Source organism: Loxodonta africana, chromosome Y (assembly GCF_030014295.1).
Source record: "Loxodonta africana isolate mLoxAfr1 chromosome Y, mLoxAfr1.hap2, whole genome shotgun sequence".
In the NCBI taxonomy this organism is placed as follows: domain Eukaryota; kingdom Metazoa; phylum Chordata; class Mammalia; order Proboscidea; family Elephantidae; genus Loxodonta; species Loxodonta africana.
In genome coordinates this window covers 2240179-2263604 of record NC_087370.1, presented here as the reverse complement: position 1 = coordinate 2263604, position 23426 = coordinate 2240179, and the positions used below count along the sequence as shown (strand labels likewise).

Sequence of the window (23426 nt, the reverse complement as noted above, 5' to 3'; positions counted from 1 at the left end):
GTGGATTATCAATTTTGTTGATTTTTTTCAAAAAAACAGCTTTTAGTTTTGTTAATTCTTTCAATTGTTTTTCTGTTTTCTATTTCATTTAGTTCAGCTCTAATTTTTATTATTTGTTTTCTTCTGGTGCCTGCGGGTTTCTTTTCTTGCTCTCTATTTGTTCAAGTTGTAGAGATAATTCTTTGATTTTCACCTTTTCTTCTTTTTGGATGTGTGCATTTATTGATATAAATTGGCCTCTGATCACTGCTTTTGCTGTGTCCCAAAGGTTCTGATAGAAGTGTTTTCATTCTCATTGGATTCTATGAATTTCTTTATTCCACCCTTAATGTCTTCTATAATTCAGTCTTTTTGAGCAGGGTATTGTTCAGTTTCCAAGTATCGATTTCTTTTCCCTGCTTTTCCTGTTATTGATTCCCACTTTTATGGCCTTATGGTCAGAAAAGATGCTTTGTAATATTTCAATGTTTTGGATTCTGCTAAGGCTTTCTTTATGACCTAATATGTGGTCTATTTTAGAGAATGTTCCATGTGCACTAGAAAAGAAAATATACTTGGTTGCTGTTGGTTGGAGTGTTCTGTATATGTCTATGAGGACAGCTTGGCTGATTGTGGCATTTAGATCTTCGGTGTCTTTTCGAGCTTCTTTCTGGATGTCCTGTCCGTCACCAAAAGTGGTGTGTTGAAGTCTCGTACTATTATTGTGAAGCTATCTCACTTTTCAATGCTGATAGAGTTTGTTTCATGTATCTTGCAGCCCTGTCACTGGGTGCATGAATATTTAATATGGGTATATCTTCTTAGTGTATTGTCTCTTTAATCATTATATAATGTCCTTCCTTAACCTTTATGAGATGGATTTAACTTTAAAGTCTATTTTGTCAGAAATTAATATTGTCACTCCTGCTTTCTTTCTTTCTTTCTTTTTTTTGGCTTCAACAAAGAGAAGTTTATTCTCTCATAGTCCAATAGGCTACAATTCCAAATTCAGGCATCAGTTCCAAGTGAAGGCTTTCTTTTCTCTGTGGGCTCTAGGGAAGGTCTCTGCTATCAGTGTTCCCTGATCTAGGATCTTTTCAGCACAGGGACCCTGGATCCAAAGGACGTGTGCTCCTGGCTCTTCTTTTTCAGTGGTATGAGGTACCCTGTCTCTCTACTTGCTTCTCTTTTTTATAATTTTTATTGTGCTTTAAGTGAAAGTTCACAAGTCAATCAGCCTTTCACGTAAACCTCATAAGCACGTTGCTATACACTCCCAGTTACTCTCCTCCTAATAAGAAAGCCCGCTCTGTCCCTCCACTCTCTTTTTCATGTCCATTTCACCAGCTTCTAACCCCCTACCCTTTCATCTCCCCTCCTGGCAGGAGATGTCAACATAGCCTCCAGTGTCCATCTGAGCCAAGAAGCTCACTCCTCACTGGCATCGCTCTCCAACCCATTGTCCAGTCTAATCCCTGACTGAAGAGTTGGCTTTGGGAATAGTTCCTGTCCTGGGCCAGCAGAAGATTGGGGGCCCATGACCACTGGGGTCCTTCCAGTGTCAGTCAGACCATTAAGTTTGGTCTTATGAGAATTTGGGGTCTGCATCCAAGTGCTCTCTTGCTCCCGCAGGGGTTCTCTGTTGTGTTGCCTGTCAGGGCAGTCATCGGTTGTAGCCGGGCACCATCTAGTTCTTCTGGTCTCAGGATGATGTGGTCTCTGGTTCATGTGGCCCTTTCTGTCTCTTGGGCTCGTAATTACCTTGTGTCCTTGGTGTTCTTCATTCTCTTTTGAACCAGATGGGTGTTGGAGAAGAATATTGAATGTCCTACGAACTCCGAGAAGAATGAACAAATCTGTCTTGGGGGAAGTCCAGCCAGAATGTTCCTTGGAAGCAAGGCTGGAAAGACTTCATCTCACACACTTTGGACATGTTATCAGAGGGAAGAACATCATGCTTGGTAGAAGGTCAGCAAGAAAGAAAAAGGTCCTCAACCAGACAGATTAGCACACTGTCTGCAAAGAATGGATACAAACATAGCAGCCATTCTGAGGATGGTACAGGGACAGGCAGTGTCTCATTCTGCTGTACACAGAGTCACTATGAGTCAGAGTGGACTAAATGTCACCAAACAGCAACAAAAACAAAGATGATAGTGTGGACACATATCCCGCTATGTAATCTTCAACGAATATTACAATCAGACAGGTGGAAAACCTATCCAAGGGAAAATGAGAGGCCAAAGTTCATACCACCTGGAGCCTGCATCAATATCATAGCAAGAAACAGGTCATGGTTATTGCAGCCAGGAAATTAGCATCTACATCCAGCTGAAGAGGAACTCAAGATATGCATACTTGGAAACTAAATCCACATCCCAATAGGAACCCTGGTGGCACAGTGTTGAAGAGTTACAGCTGCTACCCAGAAGGTCGGGAGTTCAAATCCACCAGACACTCCTTTGAAAACCATGTGGCAGTTCTACTCCTTCCTACAGAGTTGCTGTGCATCAGAATCCACTCGATGGCAATGAGTAATGGGCAGTAGGAATATGGCATATTTATTACAGTCAAGAGGTTAGCATGCATGCCCAAAGAAAAACATGAGGGGTTAAAACAAGCTCTAAGACTAAATATTTACGTAGAAAATAGTAATAATATTAATGTCAAAGTTGTTACAGCCATAAAGTTAGCACTCATAGCCACTGAAATAAATTCATAAAACCTGGAACTCATCCATATCCTAATATAAAGTGGGGCACAATGTTACAACCTCCATATACAAGGAGAAAGAAGGTTAGGGTTCAAGGAATCATAAGCCTGAAAACATATTTTAGTAAGAGATACATCATGCTTCTTAAAGCCAGGAAGCTACATTCACATACTATTTAAGAGAAGATCCGGGCTCATAAAGCCCTGCTCTGACTCAGATTATGCTAAGAATTGTGTTATAGTTGCTATAAGCAGGTCAGTAGCAACCATGTTCATGGACAAAAACAGATTAGGGTTCATAAAGCTAACAGCCTACATCCATATTCTAGTGAAAATAGCCCATGGTTCTCATGGCCAGGGAGCTAGAATCCATATCCTATGAAACGTAAAGACAGAATTTAAAGAATCCAAATCTGAGCCAAAACCTGAAACTGGATCTGAGTATTAAAGAGGCTGTGGTTGTTAGAGTCAAGAAACTCATATGTTGGGAGAATGAAGTTCAGGGTTCACTGAGCCAGAAAAATGCATCCATAGCCAAGAGAAAATGGGGGACAGAGTAAGTACAGCCAGATAGGTAGTATTCATATTCATGATTAAAGATGGTCAGAGTCCATATGAAAAGAAATTTGCATCGATACCTACTTAAAAAAGACACATGGCTTGTGAGGACTGGAAACTAGCGTCTATACCCAGAGAAACATGAAGGCAGGATTCATAGAGAAGAACTGTAGTAAACGTACTAGTGAGAAAAAGGTCATTTTTAACAAAGCTAAAAAGGGGAACATCTGTAACCTTAAAATAATATCTATGTCTTTACTAAGATATTGACATGATAGGATTATGCCATGATTGTTACAGAAAGGAAATTAGCAACCATATCCAGGAGCAAAAAAGAATAACAAAAAAGTTCAGGTTTCATAGAGCCAGGAGCTTGAACCATATTCTGGTAATGAGATAGTCAAAGGCGGTATGGTTAGAAAGGTAGCATCCTATTCAAGTAGACAAGAGGTCAGGGTTCATAGAGCTTGATACATGCACACATTTTTTAATAAGAAATATGACATGGGTGTTACAGCCAGAATCTGCTAATACAGAAGTTCATGATCCATAGAACCAAGAGACTATATCAACACCCTGTTAAGTTACAGGGCATGGTTGTTACAGAACCGTGCCCCATACTGGCATCTATATTAAAGAGAGGGAAGGGAAGGGTTCTTTTATCAAAGTTGATATCGATATCCTATTGAGAATTAGGCCTTGGATTTCAGCCAGGAATCCAGCACCAGTATGCAAGGGATAAGGAAATCATGCTACATCTCAGTAAGAATTAGGAATGGTGCTTTCAGCTAGGACGTCAACATTTATATTTAAGGGAAAGGAAGTCACTGTACGTGGAACAACTACTGACCAGTTGCCATCGTGTTGAATCTGACTCATAGCAACCCCAGGTATTGCAGAGTAGTAATGTACTCCACAGGTTTTTTGGTTTTCTAAGTCTATGCCCTTTGGGAAGTAGATAGCCAGAACTTTCCCTTGAGGGGCCTCTATCTGGACTCAAACTGTCAGTCTTTCCGTGAGCAGTCATATGTTTAATGGTTTGGTCCACCCAGAAGATAGTGTCATAATTTAAGGAGGGAGGGTGTTAAGATTAACAGATCCAATGGCTGGCAGAGCCACTGTGGGAAGGGTCTGAGCATTTCTCAAAGCAACGATTGTTCTACCACCACACCAGCAGACAAGTGCAGCTCCGGGCTTTTACTGAGAGCTGGAGCTCTCTTTTTGCACAAATCCACCTACAAAAGTGTAATAGCAGCCTAATTTGTAAGAGCCAGAAGTCGGATACTAAGCTTACCCTGTTTGAACCACACCAGAGGCCGTTTCTTAGTGCAAAAAGGTGGTGGACAGCAGGAGTTCTACACTGGACACCCCGGGGGGATCCTCAGAGAGGCGGAATGACTGCCCAGAAGGTGCCCAGGAAGGGTAAACCGTCGACCTACATTACATACCGTAGGGTTCCTTTGCATCTATTCTCCAAAGGGCAACTCTGGGTAAATGCAGAGAAGCTGTGTGGTGGCCAGGCCTCAGCTCAGGAGCACTGGGTGTGCAGATGGAAGGGTGAAGGATGGGCTCCTTGGGGACACCATCATGGCCAGTACCTTGTGGATATGGCTTCCCACACCCCGGTTGTGACACTGTGTTAGAAGGGGTCTCCAGGCTTTACCCTGGGACAAAGTGATCGGTCATGGGGTGTGTTCATGTCATTTATCAGGAGGGCAGGGGTGCTCACAATGGGGCTGGGAAGGAGAGACAAAATGAAAACAAAGACAAAATCATTGTGGAACTAAGATGAGTATGTTTTCCTGAATATTCTCGCCAACACTGCCTGGAAATCCTGGGTGTGGATCCACCACCGACTGGGCCACGGCCCTGGAAGTGGCCTGGTTCTCCCAGTGGACAGACCTTGTACCAGTGCCTGGAGCACAGGTGGTGGCTGAGGCGGGAACAGCCTACAGCCATCCAGACCAATAGCATCAGTGTCTGCACCGCTGCCCTCCACCAGGGGGAGCCAAGCCGGGTACGGGGGCAGGGCCGTGGGTTCAGAGGTCACACCGTGGGCCTAAGGATTGGCGAGACGGCTTTCAGGGCCCCGGACGCTGCCCCCTTTCTCCGCCCGGTCCAGGCCCAGGCCAGTCCAGCTGCAGTAAACAGCCCCCCGTCTGCCCGCCCGGCCGCCCCGACAACCGCCAGCCAGCCAGCCAGCCAGCCTGCCTTCTCTCCGTCTCTGGCAGCAGCCGCTCAGCCCTCGGTCCAGAGCTCTTTCGGGACCCGCCCTGAGGGAAGGCAGGAGCTAGGCCACCTTCGCCCAGCCACCATGGTCCACCTGAGGGCGTCCGAAGTCCGGCAGCTGCTGCACAACAAGTTCGTGGTCGTCATGGGGGACTCGGTGCGGAGGGCCGTGTACAAAGACCTGGTGCTCCTGCTGCAGAAGGACTGCCTACTCTCAAGCAGTCAGCTGAAGGCCAAGGGCGAGATGAGCTTCGAGCAGGACAGGCTGCTGCACGGCGGCCGGTGAGGCCGTATGCACAACGGGACCCACTACCGCGAAGTCCGCGAGTTCTGCTCCACACACCACCTTGTGCGCGTCTACTTCCTCACGCGCGCCTACTCCCGGTACGTGGAGAAAGTCCTGCTGGAGCTGCTGAGGGGCGAGCACGGCCCAGACGTGGTCATCATGAACTCCTGCCTCTGGGACCTGTCCAGGTATGGCCAGGATTCCATGTGGAGCTACAGGAGGAACCTGGAGACCCTGTTCTGGCGCCTTCGCCAGGTGCTGCCCGAGTCCTGCCTCGTGGTGTGGAACACTGCCATGCCAGTGGCTGAGACGGTCTCGGGGGGTTTCCTGCCGCCTGAGGGCATGCCCCCGACCGCGTGCCTGCGGGATGATGTGGTGGAGGCCAACTTCTACAGCGCCGCTGAGGCCAGCAGGTTCGGCTTCGACGTGCTGGACTTGCATTTCCACTTCCGGCACTCCTGGCAGCGCCAGCAGCCAGATGGCGTGCACTGGAACCAACACGCTCACCGAAGGCTCTCGCAGCTGCTGCTGGCCCACGTGGGCGACGCCTGGGGCGTGGACCTGACCTGCGATGACCCAGTGGGCAGGTGGCTCTGGGAAGGCCTTGGGAGCCCTCTCAGAGGGCCCGCGAGCGACAGGCTGCTCCAGCGCCACAGAGGTGAATTCGGGGAGGAGGCCCCGCCTTCGCGCCCACCTAGGTCCCTGGGCCCTATCACTCAGTCGCGAAGACCCCCTGTTTTCCTGCCCCAGGATCGCAGGTGCTTCAGGCCGCGCCACCATGGCTCCACTTTGCCCTGGGACCAATCCCTGCAGCGCCAGCCATGTTCTGGTGACACCTATGCGCAGCACGCTAGATAGGGCCAGAAAGCAAACCCGACCCCTTGCCGGCAGCCCCGCCACGGCCGAATACATAGGGCCTTTGATTCTCAGCAGCGCCGCGTGGTTCACCGGGCTTCTCCACCTCACCCCCCAGGTCCCCCTGCAGGGCCAGAGAGGCGCAGGGGCAGGGACCGCAGCCCCAGACTTGACCACAGGCAAGGATTCCGTAGCCACCCCTCCATGTAGCCGTCCTCTCCCCCTTGGACCCTTCCTTGGGGGGTGGCCTAGGCATGCAGGTCTGAAACACCTCCAGCCACCCCTCCACCCCTCTCAGCAGCGACAGGCCTTACAGGAGCAGATACCAGTACCAGACGTACACCCCCACGGCTGTCTCCTCCTTGCCTTGATGTACAAGCAAACTCCGAATTAAAAAAGTGCCTTCACAAACGCAATGTCTCTGCGGAGTCTTTGCGGGGCTGTGCCCTGGCAGTGTGTCAACAATGGATCGGTGTAGCCTGGCACTCCCATTATGTTCTGGGTGCCTTTTGGGGCAAGGAGCAGAATGCCTTCTCGGGGCTTCTGCTGCTTTCAGGGCCAAAGAGGCAATCAGGTGAAATACATTCCCTTGAATTACCTGTAGTTTCTGTAGAAGAGTTATTTGTTCAGAAGAGCCCTGAGCTTGAGCTGCTCTTAACCCTTAGGAAGATGCAATGCTCAATTCAGTGAGCTGACATTAAGTGCCTCTCAGGGCTGGTGAAAAAACAAGCCTCCCTGACGGTTTTCTATACCCATAAGGTGAATTAATTCATTTGCACACACTTGGGAGACTGACAGCTTTTCTAGCAGCCAGGGGATTTCGCTGGCAGAGGAACCAGCTTCTCTTTCCTCACTTGAGGAGCTTTTACTTAATGGAATAATGTGCCTTAAGGACAAACAGGGAGGGGAGGTAGCCAGGGAGGAAATGGGACTCAGAGTGATCTCAAGCATGCTAAGAATGAATGAGCAATTCCAGGGCTGGTTACAGAAAAGGAGAAATGACACATTTCGTGGTTGAAATGATTTAAAGCATTGTTAAAGGAAATGTCAAAGTTGTTGTAAGAACCATGGAAAATGTTCACCTGAGATCATGTTTAAGTCTTAAAAATATCCCCTGAAATCTTCTTTAAACTAAGAATAGCTTAATTAGTAAAGAATGTCTGCGTGAGCATTGTGCTCATTTAAAGAGCTCTCTTTATGGGATGAAACTGACAACAGCAACTGTTGAAAGATGAGATAGGAAGCTTAGGGGGCAATGAGTTTGTGTTAATGGGGAAGAACAACTCAGGAGAGGAGGGTGAGAGTGGCTGCACAACTTGAAGAACATAAAACGTGTCACTGAATTGTGCTTGTAGAAACCGTTGAATTAGTGTATGTTTTGCTGTGTATATTCTCAATAACAACAAAAAATAAAATAAGTTATATTTAAAAAAGCATAGTTAACTAGTAAAGACTGCCTTGAGCATTATGCTCTTTTGAGAACTGTCTAGATGGAGCCCTGGTGGCATGGTGGTTAAGAACTCAGGTGCTACCAAAAGGTCTACAGTTTGAATCTACCAGCTGTTCCTTGAAAACCCTATGGGGCAGCTCTACTCTGTCCTATAGGCTGCCTATGACTCAGAATCGACTCAGCAACAGATTTTTTTTTTTTTTAATATGGGGTCAAATTGACCATAACAACTAGAAAGGTTGGATACGAAGCTTGGGGGGCAGTAAGTTTATGTTAGTGGGGCGAGAACAACAAGTCAGAAAAGAAGGGTGAGAATGGCTGCACCACTCAAAAAATGTCATCGATGTCACTGAATGGTATGTGCAGAAACTGGTGAATTGGTGAAAGTTCTGTGTATATTCTCAACAACAGCAAAAGTAAAATAAACTATTTAAAAAAGAAAAGACAAGATGGTGCAAACAGTCTAATGTGTTCTGCTATAAATCTAGGTCTTGCTATCGACAAAGCAGATGAGACTGTTATTTCATTTCATGCAATTTGAAAGTTGATGAGGCATAATTTTAAAATCAATGAGTGCAACAACAACATATAATTGAGCTCCTTCTATCTATATAGCACTGTGCAAAACACAGGGAGGGTGCAGCTTATCCCCTTAAAGAAGAAGAACTGGGATGGCCCGTGCTTTGTGCACTGAGACTTCCCTTACACATGGTATTTATTCGACAGCAACCATATTAGGAAGCTAATGTTGTTAAGAAGCTCTGGTGGCACAGCAGTTAAGTCCTTGGCTGCTAAACCAAAAGGTCAGCGGTTCGGAGCCACCTGCTGCTCTGCAAGAGAAAGATATGGCAGTCTGCTTCTGTAATGAGTACAGCCTAGGAAGCCTTATGAGGCAGTTCTACTCCACCCTATAGTTTCTATATGAGTTATGAGAACTGTTGTTAGGTGCTGTGCAGTTAGCCTAGACTCCTGGTGACCCCGTGCACAATGGAAAGAAACACTACCTGATCCTGTGGCATCCCAATGCTTGGTTGGTGTCATGATTAAATTATGTCACCACAAAAATGTGTGTATCAGTTGGGCTGGGTCATGATTCCCAGTATTGTGTGATTTTCCTATGTGTTATAAATCCTGTCTCTATGATGTTAATGAAGGAGGATGGGTGGTAGTTGCATTAGTGAGGCAGGACTCAATCTACAACATTGGATTGTGTTTAGAGGCAATCTCTTGAGATATGAGGGAGAGAAGTGAACAGACAGACAGGGGGACCACATACCACGAAGAAAGCAGTGCTGGGAGCAGAAGCGATCCTTTGGACCCAGGGGCGCTGCACCAAGAAGCTCATAGTCCCGGGGAAGATTGATGAGAAGGCCAACGGAGAGAGAAAACCTTCCCCTGCAGCTGACACCATGAATTTGGACTTTAAGCCTATTGTGAAGAAATAAATTTCTCTTTGTTAAAGCCACTCCCTTCTGGTATCTGTTATAGCAGCACTAGATGACTAAGACAAGTGGAGATCAGACTGTTGTGATCTACAAGGTTCTCAATGGCTGATTTTCAGAATAGATTGCCAGGCCTTTCTTACTAGTCAGTCTTAGTCTGGAAGCTCCACTGAAACCTGTTCAGGATCACAGCAGTATACAAGCTTCCACTGACAGATGGGTGGTGGGTGCACATGAGGTGCCTTGGCTGGGAATGGACCCCTGGTCTCCCGCATGGAGGGTGAGGAGTCTTCCACTGATCCACCACTGCCCCGTTAATGTTGGTTATAGAGACCCAGTGTTAGAGAGATGAGAAAGGAAAGGAGGTGAAGGCTGTAGTTCCCACATAGTAACAGAGTCAGGATTCAGGTTAGGTTTGCCTAACTCCAGAATCCACGTGCCTTGCACTGTACCAAATGCCTTCAAGGTAGAGAGGAAAATATGTGTGTGTGCATGTGTGTGTGTGCACACGTACATGGTGGACACGTACACTGCACACACACATACGTGCACACACAAATACCAAGCACAAGACACGGGCTGTCAGCTGGGTGGTGGCTTAGTTATCTAGTGGTGCTGTAACAGAAACACCACAAATGGATGCCTTTAACAAAGACAAATTTATTTTCTCACACTCTAGTAGGCAAGAAGTCCAAATTCATGGTGCCAGGTCAAGAGAAAGGCTTTCTCTTCTCATCTCTGTTGGAAGGTCCTTGTCATCAATCATCCGCTGGACTAGGAGCTTCTCCATGCAAGAACCCCAGGTCCACAGGCCGTGTTCTTCTCCTGGGCATTGCCTTCTTGGTGATATGAGCTCTCCATTTCTCTCTGCTAGCTCTCTCTTTTATATCTCAAAAGACATTGGCTCAAGACACAATCCAATCTTGTAGATTGAGTCCTGCCTCATTGACATAACTGCCCCCATCCCACCTCATTAACATCACAGAGGTAGGATTTACAACACATAGGAAAATCACATCAGATGACAAAATGGTGGACAATGACATAAAACTAGGAATCATGGCCCAGCCAAGTTGACACACACTATGGGGGGACACGATTCAGTCCATAACAGGTGGGTTGTGGAGGTGTTGCTATTTGAACTGGCACTCAGTGAAAGATAGGGAGAGATCAATACTGAATGATTTCATGTAACAGATGAAAAGTGGGGTATAAGGAACATGGGCATTAAATAGGGGGGTGGGAAAACTCAAAGCATATGGAAGGTTCTGGAAACCGGTCAGAGTGGCTGGATCCAAGATCTGTGTTGAGTGTAATCAGAGGTTAGGTTGGAGGCATACAGGGATTTGAATGTTAAGAGTATAGTAAATTGGGTTTTAGATAAATATAATATTGGGAGTAATTATCAAAAACACAGCTGATGGCATTAATCCAAAAAACACAAAATAATAAATGGTGTAGGAACTGCAGAGAGATTGGAACTCTTATACACTGATGATGGGAATGTAACATGGTACAGCCACTTTGGAAATCTATCTGGCATTTTCTTAAAAAGTTAGAAATAGAACTACCATACAACCCAGAAATCCCACTCCTCGGAACTACCCTTGGGAAATAAGAGCCTTTACACGAACAGATATATGCATGCCCATGTTTATTGCAGCACTGTTTACAAGAGCAAAAAGCTGGAAGCAAACAAGGTGTCCATCAATGGATGAATGGTTAAATAAATTATGGTATATTCACACAATGGAATGCTACGGGTCGATAAAGAACAGTGACGAATCTGTGAAATATTTCATAACATGGAGAAGCCTGGAAGGCACTATGTTGAGTGCAATTAGTCAGATGCAAAAGGACAAATACTTTATAAGACCACTATTATAAGTTCTTGAGAAATAGTATAAACTGAGAAGAACACATTCTTTCATGGTTACGAGAGGAGGGAGGGAGGGAGGGTGGGAGAAGGTTATTTACTGATTAGTTAGTAGATGAGAACTACTTTAGGTGAAGGGAAGGACAATACTCAATACACGGAAGGTCAGCTCAGCTGGACTGGACCAAAAGCAAAGAAGTTTCTGGGATAAACTGAATGCTTCGAAGGTCAGCACAGCCAGGGCGGGGGTTTGGGGACTATGGCTTAAGGGGACTTCTAAGTCAATTGGCATAATAAATTCTATTATGAAAACATTCTGCATCCCACTTTGAAATGTGGCGTCTGGGGTCTTAAATGCTAACAAGCGGACATCTAAGATGCATCAATGGGTCTCGACCCACCTGGATCAAAGGAGAATGAAGAACAAGAACACCAAGGTCACACGACAACTATGAGCCCAATAGACAGAAAGGGCCACATGAACTAGAGACTTACATCATCCTGAGACCAGAAGAACTAGATGGTGCCCGGCCACAACTGATGACTGCCCTGACAGGGAGCACAACAGAGAACCCCTGAAGGAGCAGGAGATCAGTGGGATGCAGACCCCAAATTCTCATAAAAAGACCAGACTTAATGGTCTGAGTGGGACTAGAGGAATCCCAGCAGTCATGGTCCCCAAAGCTTCTGTTGGCCCAGGACAGGAACCATTCCCAAAGACAACTCATCAGACATGGAAGGGACTGGACAATGGGTTGGAGAGATGCTGATGAAGGTGAACTACTTGTATCAGGTGGACACTTGAGACTGTATTGGCTTCTCCTGTCTGGAGGGGAGATAGGAGGGTAGAGACGGTTAGAAACTGGCAAAATTGTCACGAAAGGATAGACTGGAAGGGCTGACTCATTACGGGGAGAGCAAGTGGGAGTATGTAGTAAGGTGTATATAAGCTTGTATGTGACAGACTGACTTAATTTGTAAACATTCACTTAAAGCTCAATAAAAATTATTAAAAAAAAAAGTCAGACAACTGGAACAGTTGAGAACAGAGGACTCCCTGAGACTGTTGCCCTGAGAGATTTTTTAAACCTAGAACTGAGCCTATCCCCTGAGATTACCTTTTAGTGAAATAGCAGAGTGGTACATAAAATAAAGAATATTATACAAAGGAAAGACTGTCCAAAGGATACATGGACCACATCTACATGGCCTCCACCAGACTGAGTCCAGTATAACTAGATGGTGCCCAGCTACCACCACCAACTGCTCTGACATGGATCACAATAGAGGGTCCCAGGCAGAGCTGGAGAAAATTGTAGAACAAAAGTCTAACTCAAAAAGAAAGACCAGACTTGCTGGCCTGACAGACACTGGAGAAATCCTGAGAGTATGGCCCCCAGACACCCCTTCAGCTCAGTAATGAGGTCACTCCTGAGGTTCACCCTTCAGCCAAAGATTGAACAGGCCCATGGAACAAAATAAGACTAAAGGGGTACCCCAACCCTGGGGCAGGGACTGGAAAGCAGGAGGGAACAGGAAAGCTGGAAATAGGGAACGCAGGGTTGAGAAGGGAGAATGTTGACATGTCGTGGGGTTGTTTATCAATGTCATACAATAATGTGTGTACTAACTGATGAGAAACTAGTTTGTTCTGTAAACCTTCATCTAAAGTACAATTAAAAAAATAAAGGATAAAAAAAAGAAAGAGAAACTAACTCAGAGAAGAAAATGAAAAGGGCAGACAGAAAACAAACAAGTATTTTAAATGCTAATGTGGAAACCTAAATCCTTCTAAGTGTTCTGACTGAAAGGTAATAAAGTGGTCCCTCAGGCTAGTTTTCCTGCGGATAATTAGCAGGGTGTGTTGATCCAGACTTCAAAATACTGGGCTTGCTGTTTCAGATCTAAGAAAGAAATATGACTGAGCTTCTCTAAGGTTTAAAGATTGAATCGACAGGACTTCAGGGGGTTTGGTTTGGGTTCTCAGCCACCCTTACTGCCACCGTTTGTTTTACAGGCAGGCTGATGGGGGAGGGGCTTCACGGTTGGAGTAGGTTGTCTGCAGTCTCTAAAGGGAATGTGATGGGGAGAGCTTGGAAAGAAGATGCTTCCAACCACAGCCATCAATGCGAGACTGCCTGCAAGCAGTTCTCCTGGAGATCAGATGTGAAAGGAGGGTTTCCGGCTGCGTGGAGTGAGGAAACGCATGGTGCAGGCTCCCTGCATGGGGCACCACGTCATGAGTTGTCCCCAGCTGAGGAGCCACGCACAAAACCTGTTGCCCTGCAGTTGATTTTCACTCATAGCAACCCTAGAAGACAGAGTAGAAATGCCCCATAGAGTTTCCAAGGAGCGCTTGGTGGATTTGAACTGCCGGCCTTTGCTGAGCAGAAGCAGCACTTAGACACTATGCCACCAGGGTATCCAACTGAGGACGGAGAGACAAATGAGTGCCTCTGGAGGTAGGCACAGTAGAGAGATGCCACCATGTGCCATGAGCTTCTCTAAGGTTTAAGGATGATGAACAGGTGAGAATGTCATTCCATTGTGCATGGAGCTGCCCTGAGGTGGAAGGGACACGAGGTCACCTATTGATAACAACATGAGAAGTGGAGATTAAGTTGCTAATCAAAAACTGATCCACAAAGAAAAGCCCAAAAGTATACAGAAAGACATTGCTAGTAAATTAGTGACCAGTTTGTTTTATGCTTATGTAAATATAAAGTTATTTTGTACTAAACTTTGAATCAGTTTTAAGTGCAAATGTTTTAATGAATTCCTTTCAGAAATGTGTATTACTGGTGCAGAGAAATACACTGGACTTAGCTCATTTTGATATTGTGTCCTACAGTTTTAACTTATTTACTATCTCTGATGGTTTTTGTTGTTTTTTTTTTTGTGTGTGTGTGTGGATTTTATAGAACTTTTTATTGTCAGTTTATGTTATATGTGGAAGGAGATAGTTTTACTTTTTCACTTCCAATTTCATGCCATCTATATCTTGCTAAATTTCTCTGGCTAGAGCTCTGGGCATACTGTTCAATACAAATGGCAAAAGCAGGCATCCTAGCTTTGTTCTTGGCAGTAGTGGGGTGCTTCTAGTATTTCTCTATTGAATGTGATGCTAGTTTGGGGTTTTTAATAAATTTACTTTGGAGGTTAAGTATGCTTCTATTTCTAGTTTAAGGGTTTTCCTCATGAAAGGCTGTTGGGTTGTGTCCAGTTTGCTTCTGCACTGAGATGATGTAAATTTGCTCTTCATTCTCTCAATGTGCTGTATTATGCGTATGAATTTTTATATATTCAGCCAGCTTGTATGATGGGAACACCTTCTGTCTGAACGTGGACTATAACCCTTGTAATTATCTGCTGGATTTTGCTAGCATTCTCCTCAGGATTTTTGCGTGCATGCCCGTGAAACGTATTTCTCTGTAGTTGTTTTGTTGTTTCCCTACTGGCGTATTTTTCTAGCTTTGATATCAGTGTTAGACTCATAGAATGAGATAGAAAGTGTTCTCTAAGGTGGTGCTTTTGGAAGACCTTTACTTTGCTTCCTCTCTTGGTGTTTTACTGTCTTTATCGCAGTGCAACTTTTAAATTTTATTCTGATTTCTTCTGCATTTTTTCGTTTTCCTTCTTGATGGTTTCCCTTCAAATTATGTTAACACCTTAAGTTTAGAAAACCTTCATCGTACCTTAATACTAATTTAGTTTTAGTACTATAAAGTTGTCCATCTTTTGGGTATGCTGTTATTGTCACACATTACATCTGAACATAATGCAAGTCTAATACCATATGCATGATAATTGTTTTGTACAGTTTTCCTTAAGTAATATAGGAATCAAAAGAGTCATTTCAAAGGAACTACAACAAAATGGTTTTAAATCTTAATTCTACTTATGTATAATTTATGCATACATATGTGTATTACATGTGTGTACATATGTGTATTTTTATTGTTATAAATATACTCATATAATTATACTTCAATATCTATCCTCATTTTTCAGCAGTTATATTCTTTTCCCAACTCCCTTTGTGCTGCCTTCGTCCACATATTACACATACATTAACTTTGTATATAGCATTGGTTCAACAATGCATATCATTTCATATGATTTGTTTTAAAAGAAGAGGGTAAAGAAGGTCACACATGCATTTTTAAAATATGCATTTTTAAAGTGATCTTTGTCTGTATTGAGTTACTCTTTTAGTCTTTCTCATGAGAGATGAGTTGGAGATAAATTCTCTCCATCTTCTTTGAACTGGAAATTTTTTAATTGGCAATAATTTTTTAAAATTATGCCTTTACCGGATAATAGGTCCTTGGTTGACATTTTTGTTTCCTTTGATAACTTCAGACACTATCCCTCTGCCTTCTAGGATGTAATAATAATGATATTGTTCAATAATTTTCCAACTGATCACCTTCCCTTAGAATGGAGACAAATACGGATCTCTTTTACCTGGCTGGCCAGATAGCTGTCTTTCAAATAGCTTGACATAGACAAATAAAGGCTTCCAGCATTTTATCTGCTTGCTGAAATATATTAAATACTAATCTATCAATTCCTGAAGGCTTGTTTGTGTCAATTTCTTTCTTCAGTACCAGCAGTTTTTCCTCATATGCAACCTCCTGTTTGGTTGAACATTTACTACTCCTCTTGGTACAGTGACTGTGTATTCCTGACATCCTTTTTGTTGCTTCTTGTTCCATTCAGTTTTTTTTTCCCATGGAATACTTCAATATTGCAACTTGAGTCTTTTCTGTTTTTTCTTTTAAAACATATGAATGTTTGTTTGTTTGTTTTCACTCCAGGACTTTGCATGTTTTGGAGCCCTGGTGGCTCAGCAGTTAAGACTCTGCTGCTAACCCACAGGTTGGCATTTTGAATCCACCAGCCACTCCTTGGAAACCATATGGAGCAGTTCTCATCTGTCCTATATGAGTAAGAATTTACTCAATGGCAACAGGTTCGCACATTTCTTTACACAGGAAAACCTGTAAAAGCCAGAACCTGGGAAAGACAGAAACCGTCAGAGAAGGAACACTCAAATATTTTCCACTAAGATGAATAAGAGAAAAGTGGTAAGACTGCACCTCACTGAGAGAGTAGTCATAGCGGCCATCCTGTCTCATTCCTGTTCTCAAGTGGGAGACTCTCAGTCTTCTCCATTCAGTGTCATGCTGGCTCTTGGATTTTTATAAAAGCATCTTATTCACGCTCAAGAATTTCCCTTCTACACATATACTATGACAATTTTTATTAGGAAAGGGTGTAGAATCTTATCAAATGCCTTTTCTCCATCTATTGAGATGATCTTGTAGTTCCGTTACTTTGCTGTCATTGTGGTGTATTACACTGATAAATTATACAATGGTAAATCATCATTGTGTACCTGCGATAAATCCAAATTGTTCATGTTGTATAATTCTTTTAATATGTTCCTGTTTTCTGCTCACCAGTATTTTATTCAGAATTTTTTTGTGTATATTCATGAGGGATACTGGTCTATTTTTTTTGTTTCATTTTGTTGTCTCCTCTCTGGCTTTGAAATATGGGAAATATTCCCTTTATAGAATGAAGTTTAGAAGAGTTTGAGGAAGAAGGTGTTGCTTTTTCTCTGAATATTTGGTAAAGTCCCCCAGTTAATTAATTTGGTCCCAAGATTTCTTGTTGCTGGAAGGTTTTAGCTTCAATCTCTTCTCTCATGAGTTTGTTGAGATTTTCTACCTCTTTTTTGTTAGCTTTTAGGTAGGTTATGTGTTTCTAGGGATCAACCCGTTTTATTTGCGTTTCAAATTTGTTGGGATACGACTTTTATGGTGGTCCATTGTCCTTTTTTATTTCTGTTGTGTCTGTTGTAATGTCTTCAGTTTCATTTCTTTTTTTTTTTATTTGCATCCTCTGACTTTTGTCAGTTTAGCTGAAGATTTGCAAATTTACCGATCTTTTCAAAGAACCAACTTTTGGCTTTGTTGATTTTCTCCATTGTTCATCAGTTCTCCATTCATTTATTTCTGATTTGATTTCTATTTACCTCAATTGAAATGCTTTTTCATCTCTGTCAAAAATTATTGGTCTCGGTTGGGTCAAGATGATGGAGAGTAAGATGCTTCCTGTGGTCCGATTTAACGAAAGCCTGAAAAAATAAGTGAAATGAATGTGTGTCACAATGTAGGAGCCTTGATCATCATAGACAAAGTTAAGGAGTCACACTGAGCAATAGGGGGAAGAAATGTCAGTTGTGAGATATCCAGAACCTTGTGGGCTAAGTTGCCAGGCACATTCAGGCCAAAGCAAATAGCAGCACCTGGGACTTGTTTCTCCATGACAGGCAGCGGAGAGTCTGCAGAAGCTTCCAGAGCTGAGGGGAAGCAGCACTGGACCTTTGAAAGTTAAGTGCAAGTGTATAACCTACTACATGGGGTCAAAATAACCCTACCTCCTTCAGGACTTTGACAGCAGAGAAGTGCTAATTTCCCCTCACCCACCCCCGTCCCAGCTATGCTTCTACACCAGATCTGGGAATATTCAACAAATGCCAAGCTCCCTATGCCAGAACTGAGGGCAACACTCACCCAAACCAGTCCTGCAGCTTCAGAAAAAAGGGAAAAAAATCGGCAAGCTCCCTAAACCTGGAACTCAGGACAGTCCTTGCCGAAACCAGTCTTGAACCTCAAAAATAGACACACACTGCCAAGCCAGGAACCCAGGGCATATACTGCCCCTTTGCCTAGGCACTGACATAAGGTGAGTCCATGAAGTTACAATACCCTTCAACCCTGCCTAGACCTGTGTAGGATGATTCAACATTGCAGGCCCTCATTAATGCCAAGCACCCTAAGCTGGGAACTCCGAACCATCCACCCGTAACCAAGTCTAAGGCTTTAAAAATATGCCACGCTTCCTAAGCCACACACTCACACCAGGTACTGTCCCTAAGCCTAGGCACTGGTATAAGGGGTCCATGGACTTGTTACACCCTCCATCCCTGCCTAGACCTGCATGACCTGATTTAACAGTGAGGGCCCTAATTTACATAGAACAATAGCGCATGTAACTAAAGCCTATTTTTACTGCGGAAGCCAAGGGGGAGTTGCAGATTCATGACATTGGATATTACCGTGTCCATTAAACGGGGTACTCACCTACCCACATAAGAGACCTGAGTGCTGGTGATAGTGCCTGTTCCACTGAGCTATAAACGACAGGGTTCCGGGAATAAGTGGTGCCTCCTTATTGCCAACAGCACTGGGTAACCAAAGTCTGGTTGCAAAACCAACCCACCTACACACTCTAGGGGACAAGGATATGTCTTCCACCCAGGCACTCAGGGACAGCTGTTGGCTCTGAGCCTTCCTGAGCATATATGCCCCTACTGTAACCAGATGCCTGTACCCACTCCAAACACCCTTACATATCTCTGCTCATCTAGTACTTTAGGTTAGAGCCTGCAACACATACTCGGGGGCTGATGACATGGACGCCTGAGCTGAATCTGCACAAGAAAAGTAAACAGACCCCTGAACTCACATACCTAGTGACAGGACCTGAAACCTTCGAAGACACCAATAACAAAAATAGCTCTCATGCCCAGCCACATACTTGGATATATCTGACAAATCTAAAAGCTAGGACACAGTAAGCAAACATACAATAAATAAATAAATAAATATAATAACTTATTGATGGCTCAGAGACTGGAGTCAATATCAAACCACATAAAAAGCCAGGTCAAGATGGCTCCAGAGGGCGATCAAAGAACGAGGAAATCTTCCTGATCAAGGATATTTCTTGGAATTACCAGAATTAGAATTCAAAAGATTAATATTCAGAGTTCTTCAAGAGATCAGGAAGGATATCAGGCAAAACTATGAACAACCCAAGGAACACACAAAAATAGCAATAGCGGAATTCAAGAAACCAATACAGGAACAGAACAACAAATTTAACAAGCCACTAGAAACTGCAGAGAGATAGCAACTAGAAATCCAAAAACTTAACAATGAAATTTCTGAATTAGACAACCCAGTAGGAGGCCACAGGAACAGAATTGAGACAATGAAAGTCAGAATTAGTGACATTGAAGATAAATTCCTTGAAACCAATTTATTTGAAGAAAAATCAAAGTTTTTTTTTTTTTTTTAATGGAACCTAAGAATTATGTGAGACACTATCGAGAGAAAAAATTTATGAGTGATTAGAGTACCAGAATAGAGGGTGAGGGGAAATAACAGGAAATGCAGAGAGAATTGTTAAAGATTTGCTGGCACAAAATTTCCCTGATACTGTGAAAGATGAGAAGATATCTATCCAAGAAATTTGTTGGACCACACACAGAGTAGATCCCAAAAGAAACTCACCAAATTATATTCTAACCGAACTTGCCAAAAACAAAGATAAGATAGATTCTTAATAGTAGCTAGGGATAAAGTAAAAGTCACCTACAAAGCTGAGTCAATAAAATAAAGTGCTGAATACTCAGCAGAAACAATGCAAGCAAGAAGGCAATGGGATGACATATATAGACACTTGAAGGAAAAGGAAAAATTGTCAGCCAAGATTTTTTGTATCCAGCAAAACTTTCTCTAAAATATGGTATCAAAATTAGGGCATTTTCAGATAAACAGAAATTAAGGAAATTTGTAAAAACAAGTATTCCAAGAAACATTAAAAGGAGTTCTTTGGCTAGAGAACCAATAATATGAGACAATAACCCAAGATTAGAGCACAGGACACAACAACCAGGTATCAACCCAGATAGGTTAGTTGCAAAAATAAGTCAAACTTGAAAGACTGAAAATAGGAAACAGTGACATCAATACGTAAATGCTAACAACATTAAAACAAAAAAAGGGGGACTAAATAGTATAGTCATAGAATTTCCATGTGGAGAGAAATGTAAGGTGATATCAAGAAGTAAAAACTGGATTAAAATTAGAAAAATAGAGGTAAAGTTTGAGGTAATCACAAAGGAAACTAACAAATATACCGATACAAATTAAAAAAAAAATGTAAAGAGTCAGCAAGCACAGAATCAACAATAGTGAAAAAGATGAAAAGAAAATACATAAAGAAAACTGCCTCAGCACAGAAAATTAACTGAAACAAAGACACTGTCAACTCCACACACACACACAGACACACACACACACAAATCGAAATATCACTAAACTCGTATCTATCAATAATTACACTGAATGAAAATGGATTAAATGCACCAATAAAGAGACAGAGTGGTAGAATGCAAAAAAAAAAACACTGTTCTATATGCTGCCTAAAAGAGTCACACCTTAGACTCACAGATAAAAAAAAAAAAAAAAATGAAAGATGGAAAAAAATACGTATATCAAACAAACACCAAAAAAGCAGGAGGGGCAATATTAATCACTGACAAAACAGACTTTAAAGTAAAATCTACCACAAAAGAAAAGGAAGGACCCTATATATTGCTCAAAGAGTCGCTACACCAGGAGGGCTTAACCATAATAAATATATATGCACCAATGATAGGGTGCCAAAATACCTAAAACAAAATCTAACACCATTGAAAAGAGAAACAGAAGCTCCACAATAATAGCAGGAGAATTCAACACACCACTTTTGAAGGACAAGATATCTAAAAAGAAACTTAGTAAAGACACATAAGATCTAAATGCCACAAGCGATCAGTTTGACCTGATAGATGTTTACAGAACACTCCACACAACAGCAGCCAATTATACATTTTTTCCAATGCACATGGAACGCTGTTCAGAGTAGAACACATTTCAGGCCACAAAGCAAACCTCAAGAGAACCCAAAACATCAAAATATTACAAAGCATCTTTTCTGACCGAAAAGCCATAAAAGTAGAAATCAGTAACAGAAACAGCAAGGGGAAAAAAATCAAATCCATGGAAACTGAGCAACACTTTGCTCAAAAAATACTGGGTTGTAGAAGAAACCAAGGATGGAATAAAGAAATTCATAAAATCAAATGAGAATGAAAACAAATCTGACCAGAACATTTGGGACCCAGCAAAAGCAGTGCATAGAGATGAATTTTTTGAGATAGGTGATACCACAGCAGACTCAACTGAAATGAAAATACTTGGAAAAATTGTACTCCAGCAAATTTGAAAACCAAAAGGAAACAGACAAGTTTTAGAAATACACACGTAACTAAATTAACACAAACCCATGTAGAAAAACTAAATTAACCAAAAATAGGAGAGACTGAAGAGGTAATAAAATCCTCCACTACCTACCCCTTCATCTCCCCTCCTCCACCCCCTGGCAAAAAAAAAGCCCTGGCCCTTATGTGTGCACTGGAGAATTCTACCAAACTTTTAGAGAAGAGTTAATAGCAATACTACTAAAGGTATTTCAGAACATGTAAACAGAAGGAACACTCCCAAACACATTCTACGAAGCCAGCATAACCCTGAAGCCAAAGCCAGGTAAAGACACCAGAAAAAAAGACAATTACAGATCAATATCCCTCGTGAGTATAGACACCAAAATCCTAAACAAAATTCTAGCCAGTAGAATTCAACAACATATCAAAAAAATAATTCATCCTGACTATGTGGGATTCATATCAGGTATGCAGGGTTGGCTCAACATTAGACAAACATCAATGTCATTCATCACATAAATAAAAGAACCACATGATCTTATGAAATAATGTGGAAAAGACATTTGACACAATCTAACATACATTCCTGATTGAAAAAACACTCAGCAAAATATGAATCGAAGGGACTTTCTTTGACATAATAAAGTGCACTTATACAAAGCCAACCACAAATATCAATCTAAATGGAGAGAGTCTGAAAACATTCCTGTGAGAACATTAACCAGACGAGGATGTCCTTTATCAGCACTGTTATCCAACATTGTGCTGCAGTTCCTAGCCAGAGCAACAAGGCAAGAAAAAGAAATAAAGGGCATCTATGTTGGTAAGGAGGAAGTAAAAGTATCCCTATTTACAGATGATATGAGTTTATACACAGAAAACCTCAAAGAATCCATGAGAAAAGTACTGGAACTAATAGAAGGCTTCAGTGAAATATCAGGATTTAAGATAAATGTAGGAAAATAAGTTGGATTTCTCTATAGCAACTAAGAAAACTTTTAAAAGAAAATTACCAAATGAATACCATTTACAATAGCCCCCTAAAAGATAAAGGACTTAGGAATAAACCTACCCAGAGATGTAAAAGATGTATACAAAGAAAACTACAAGACTCTATTGCAAGAAAACAAAAGAGACCTACATTAAGTGGAAAAACATACCATGCTCTTGGAGAGGAAGACTCAACATTTTGAAAATGTCCATTCCACCCAAAGCGATCTACAGATACAATGCAATCAGGATCCACATTCTAATGGTATTTTTTATCAAGATGGAGAAACAAATCACTAACAGCATATGGAAAGAGAAGAGGACACAGATAAGTAAAGCATTACTGAAGAAGAGGAACAAACTGGGAGATCTCCCACTACCTGACTTTAGAACCTATTATACTTTCACGGTAATCAAAATAGCCTGGTAGTGGTACAAGTACAGATACGTAGACCAATGGAAGAGAATTGAGAACCCAGACACAAATTCAATCACCTATTAGCAGCTGATATTTCACAAAGGCCCAAAGTCTGTTAAATGGGAAAACATCTCTTTAACAAATGGTGTTGGCATAAATGGATACCCATCTGGAAAAAAAATTGAAACAAAACACATACCTTAAACAACGTAAAAAACTAACTTAAAATGGATCAAAGAACTGAATATAAAATCTGAAATGATAAAGATCATTGAGGAAAAATTAGAATACTAGGAGCCCTAATACATGCCATAAATAATGTACAAATCTTAACTAACAATGCACAAACAGCATACACACACACACAATAGTATACTAAAGAAAAACAAAATCATTATTTCACCCAAAAACTTGTACATGAATCTTCATGACCATGTGGGATTCATACGAGGTATGCAGGGTTGGCTCGACCTTAGAAAAACAATCTTGTCCATCACATAAATAA

The 23426-nt window shown here is 42.3% G+C and overlaps 1 protein-coding gene across 1 annotated transcript; it reads left to right on the top strand.

Moving 5' to 3' along the window:
* Nucleotides 1-5563: 5563 nt before the first annotated feature.
* LOC135228993 (PC-esterase domain-containing protein 1B-like) lies at nt 5564-6622 on the top strand. Its single transcript, XM_064278737.1, is given in 1 exon segment — nt 5564-6622. A coding segment is annotated over 1 exon segment (1059 nt).
* The last annotated feature ends 16804 nt before the right edge of the window (nt 6623-23426 follow it).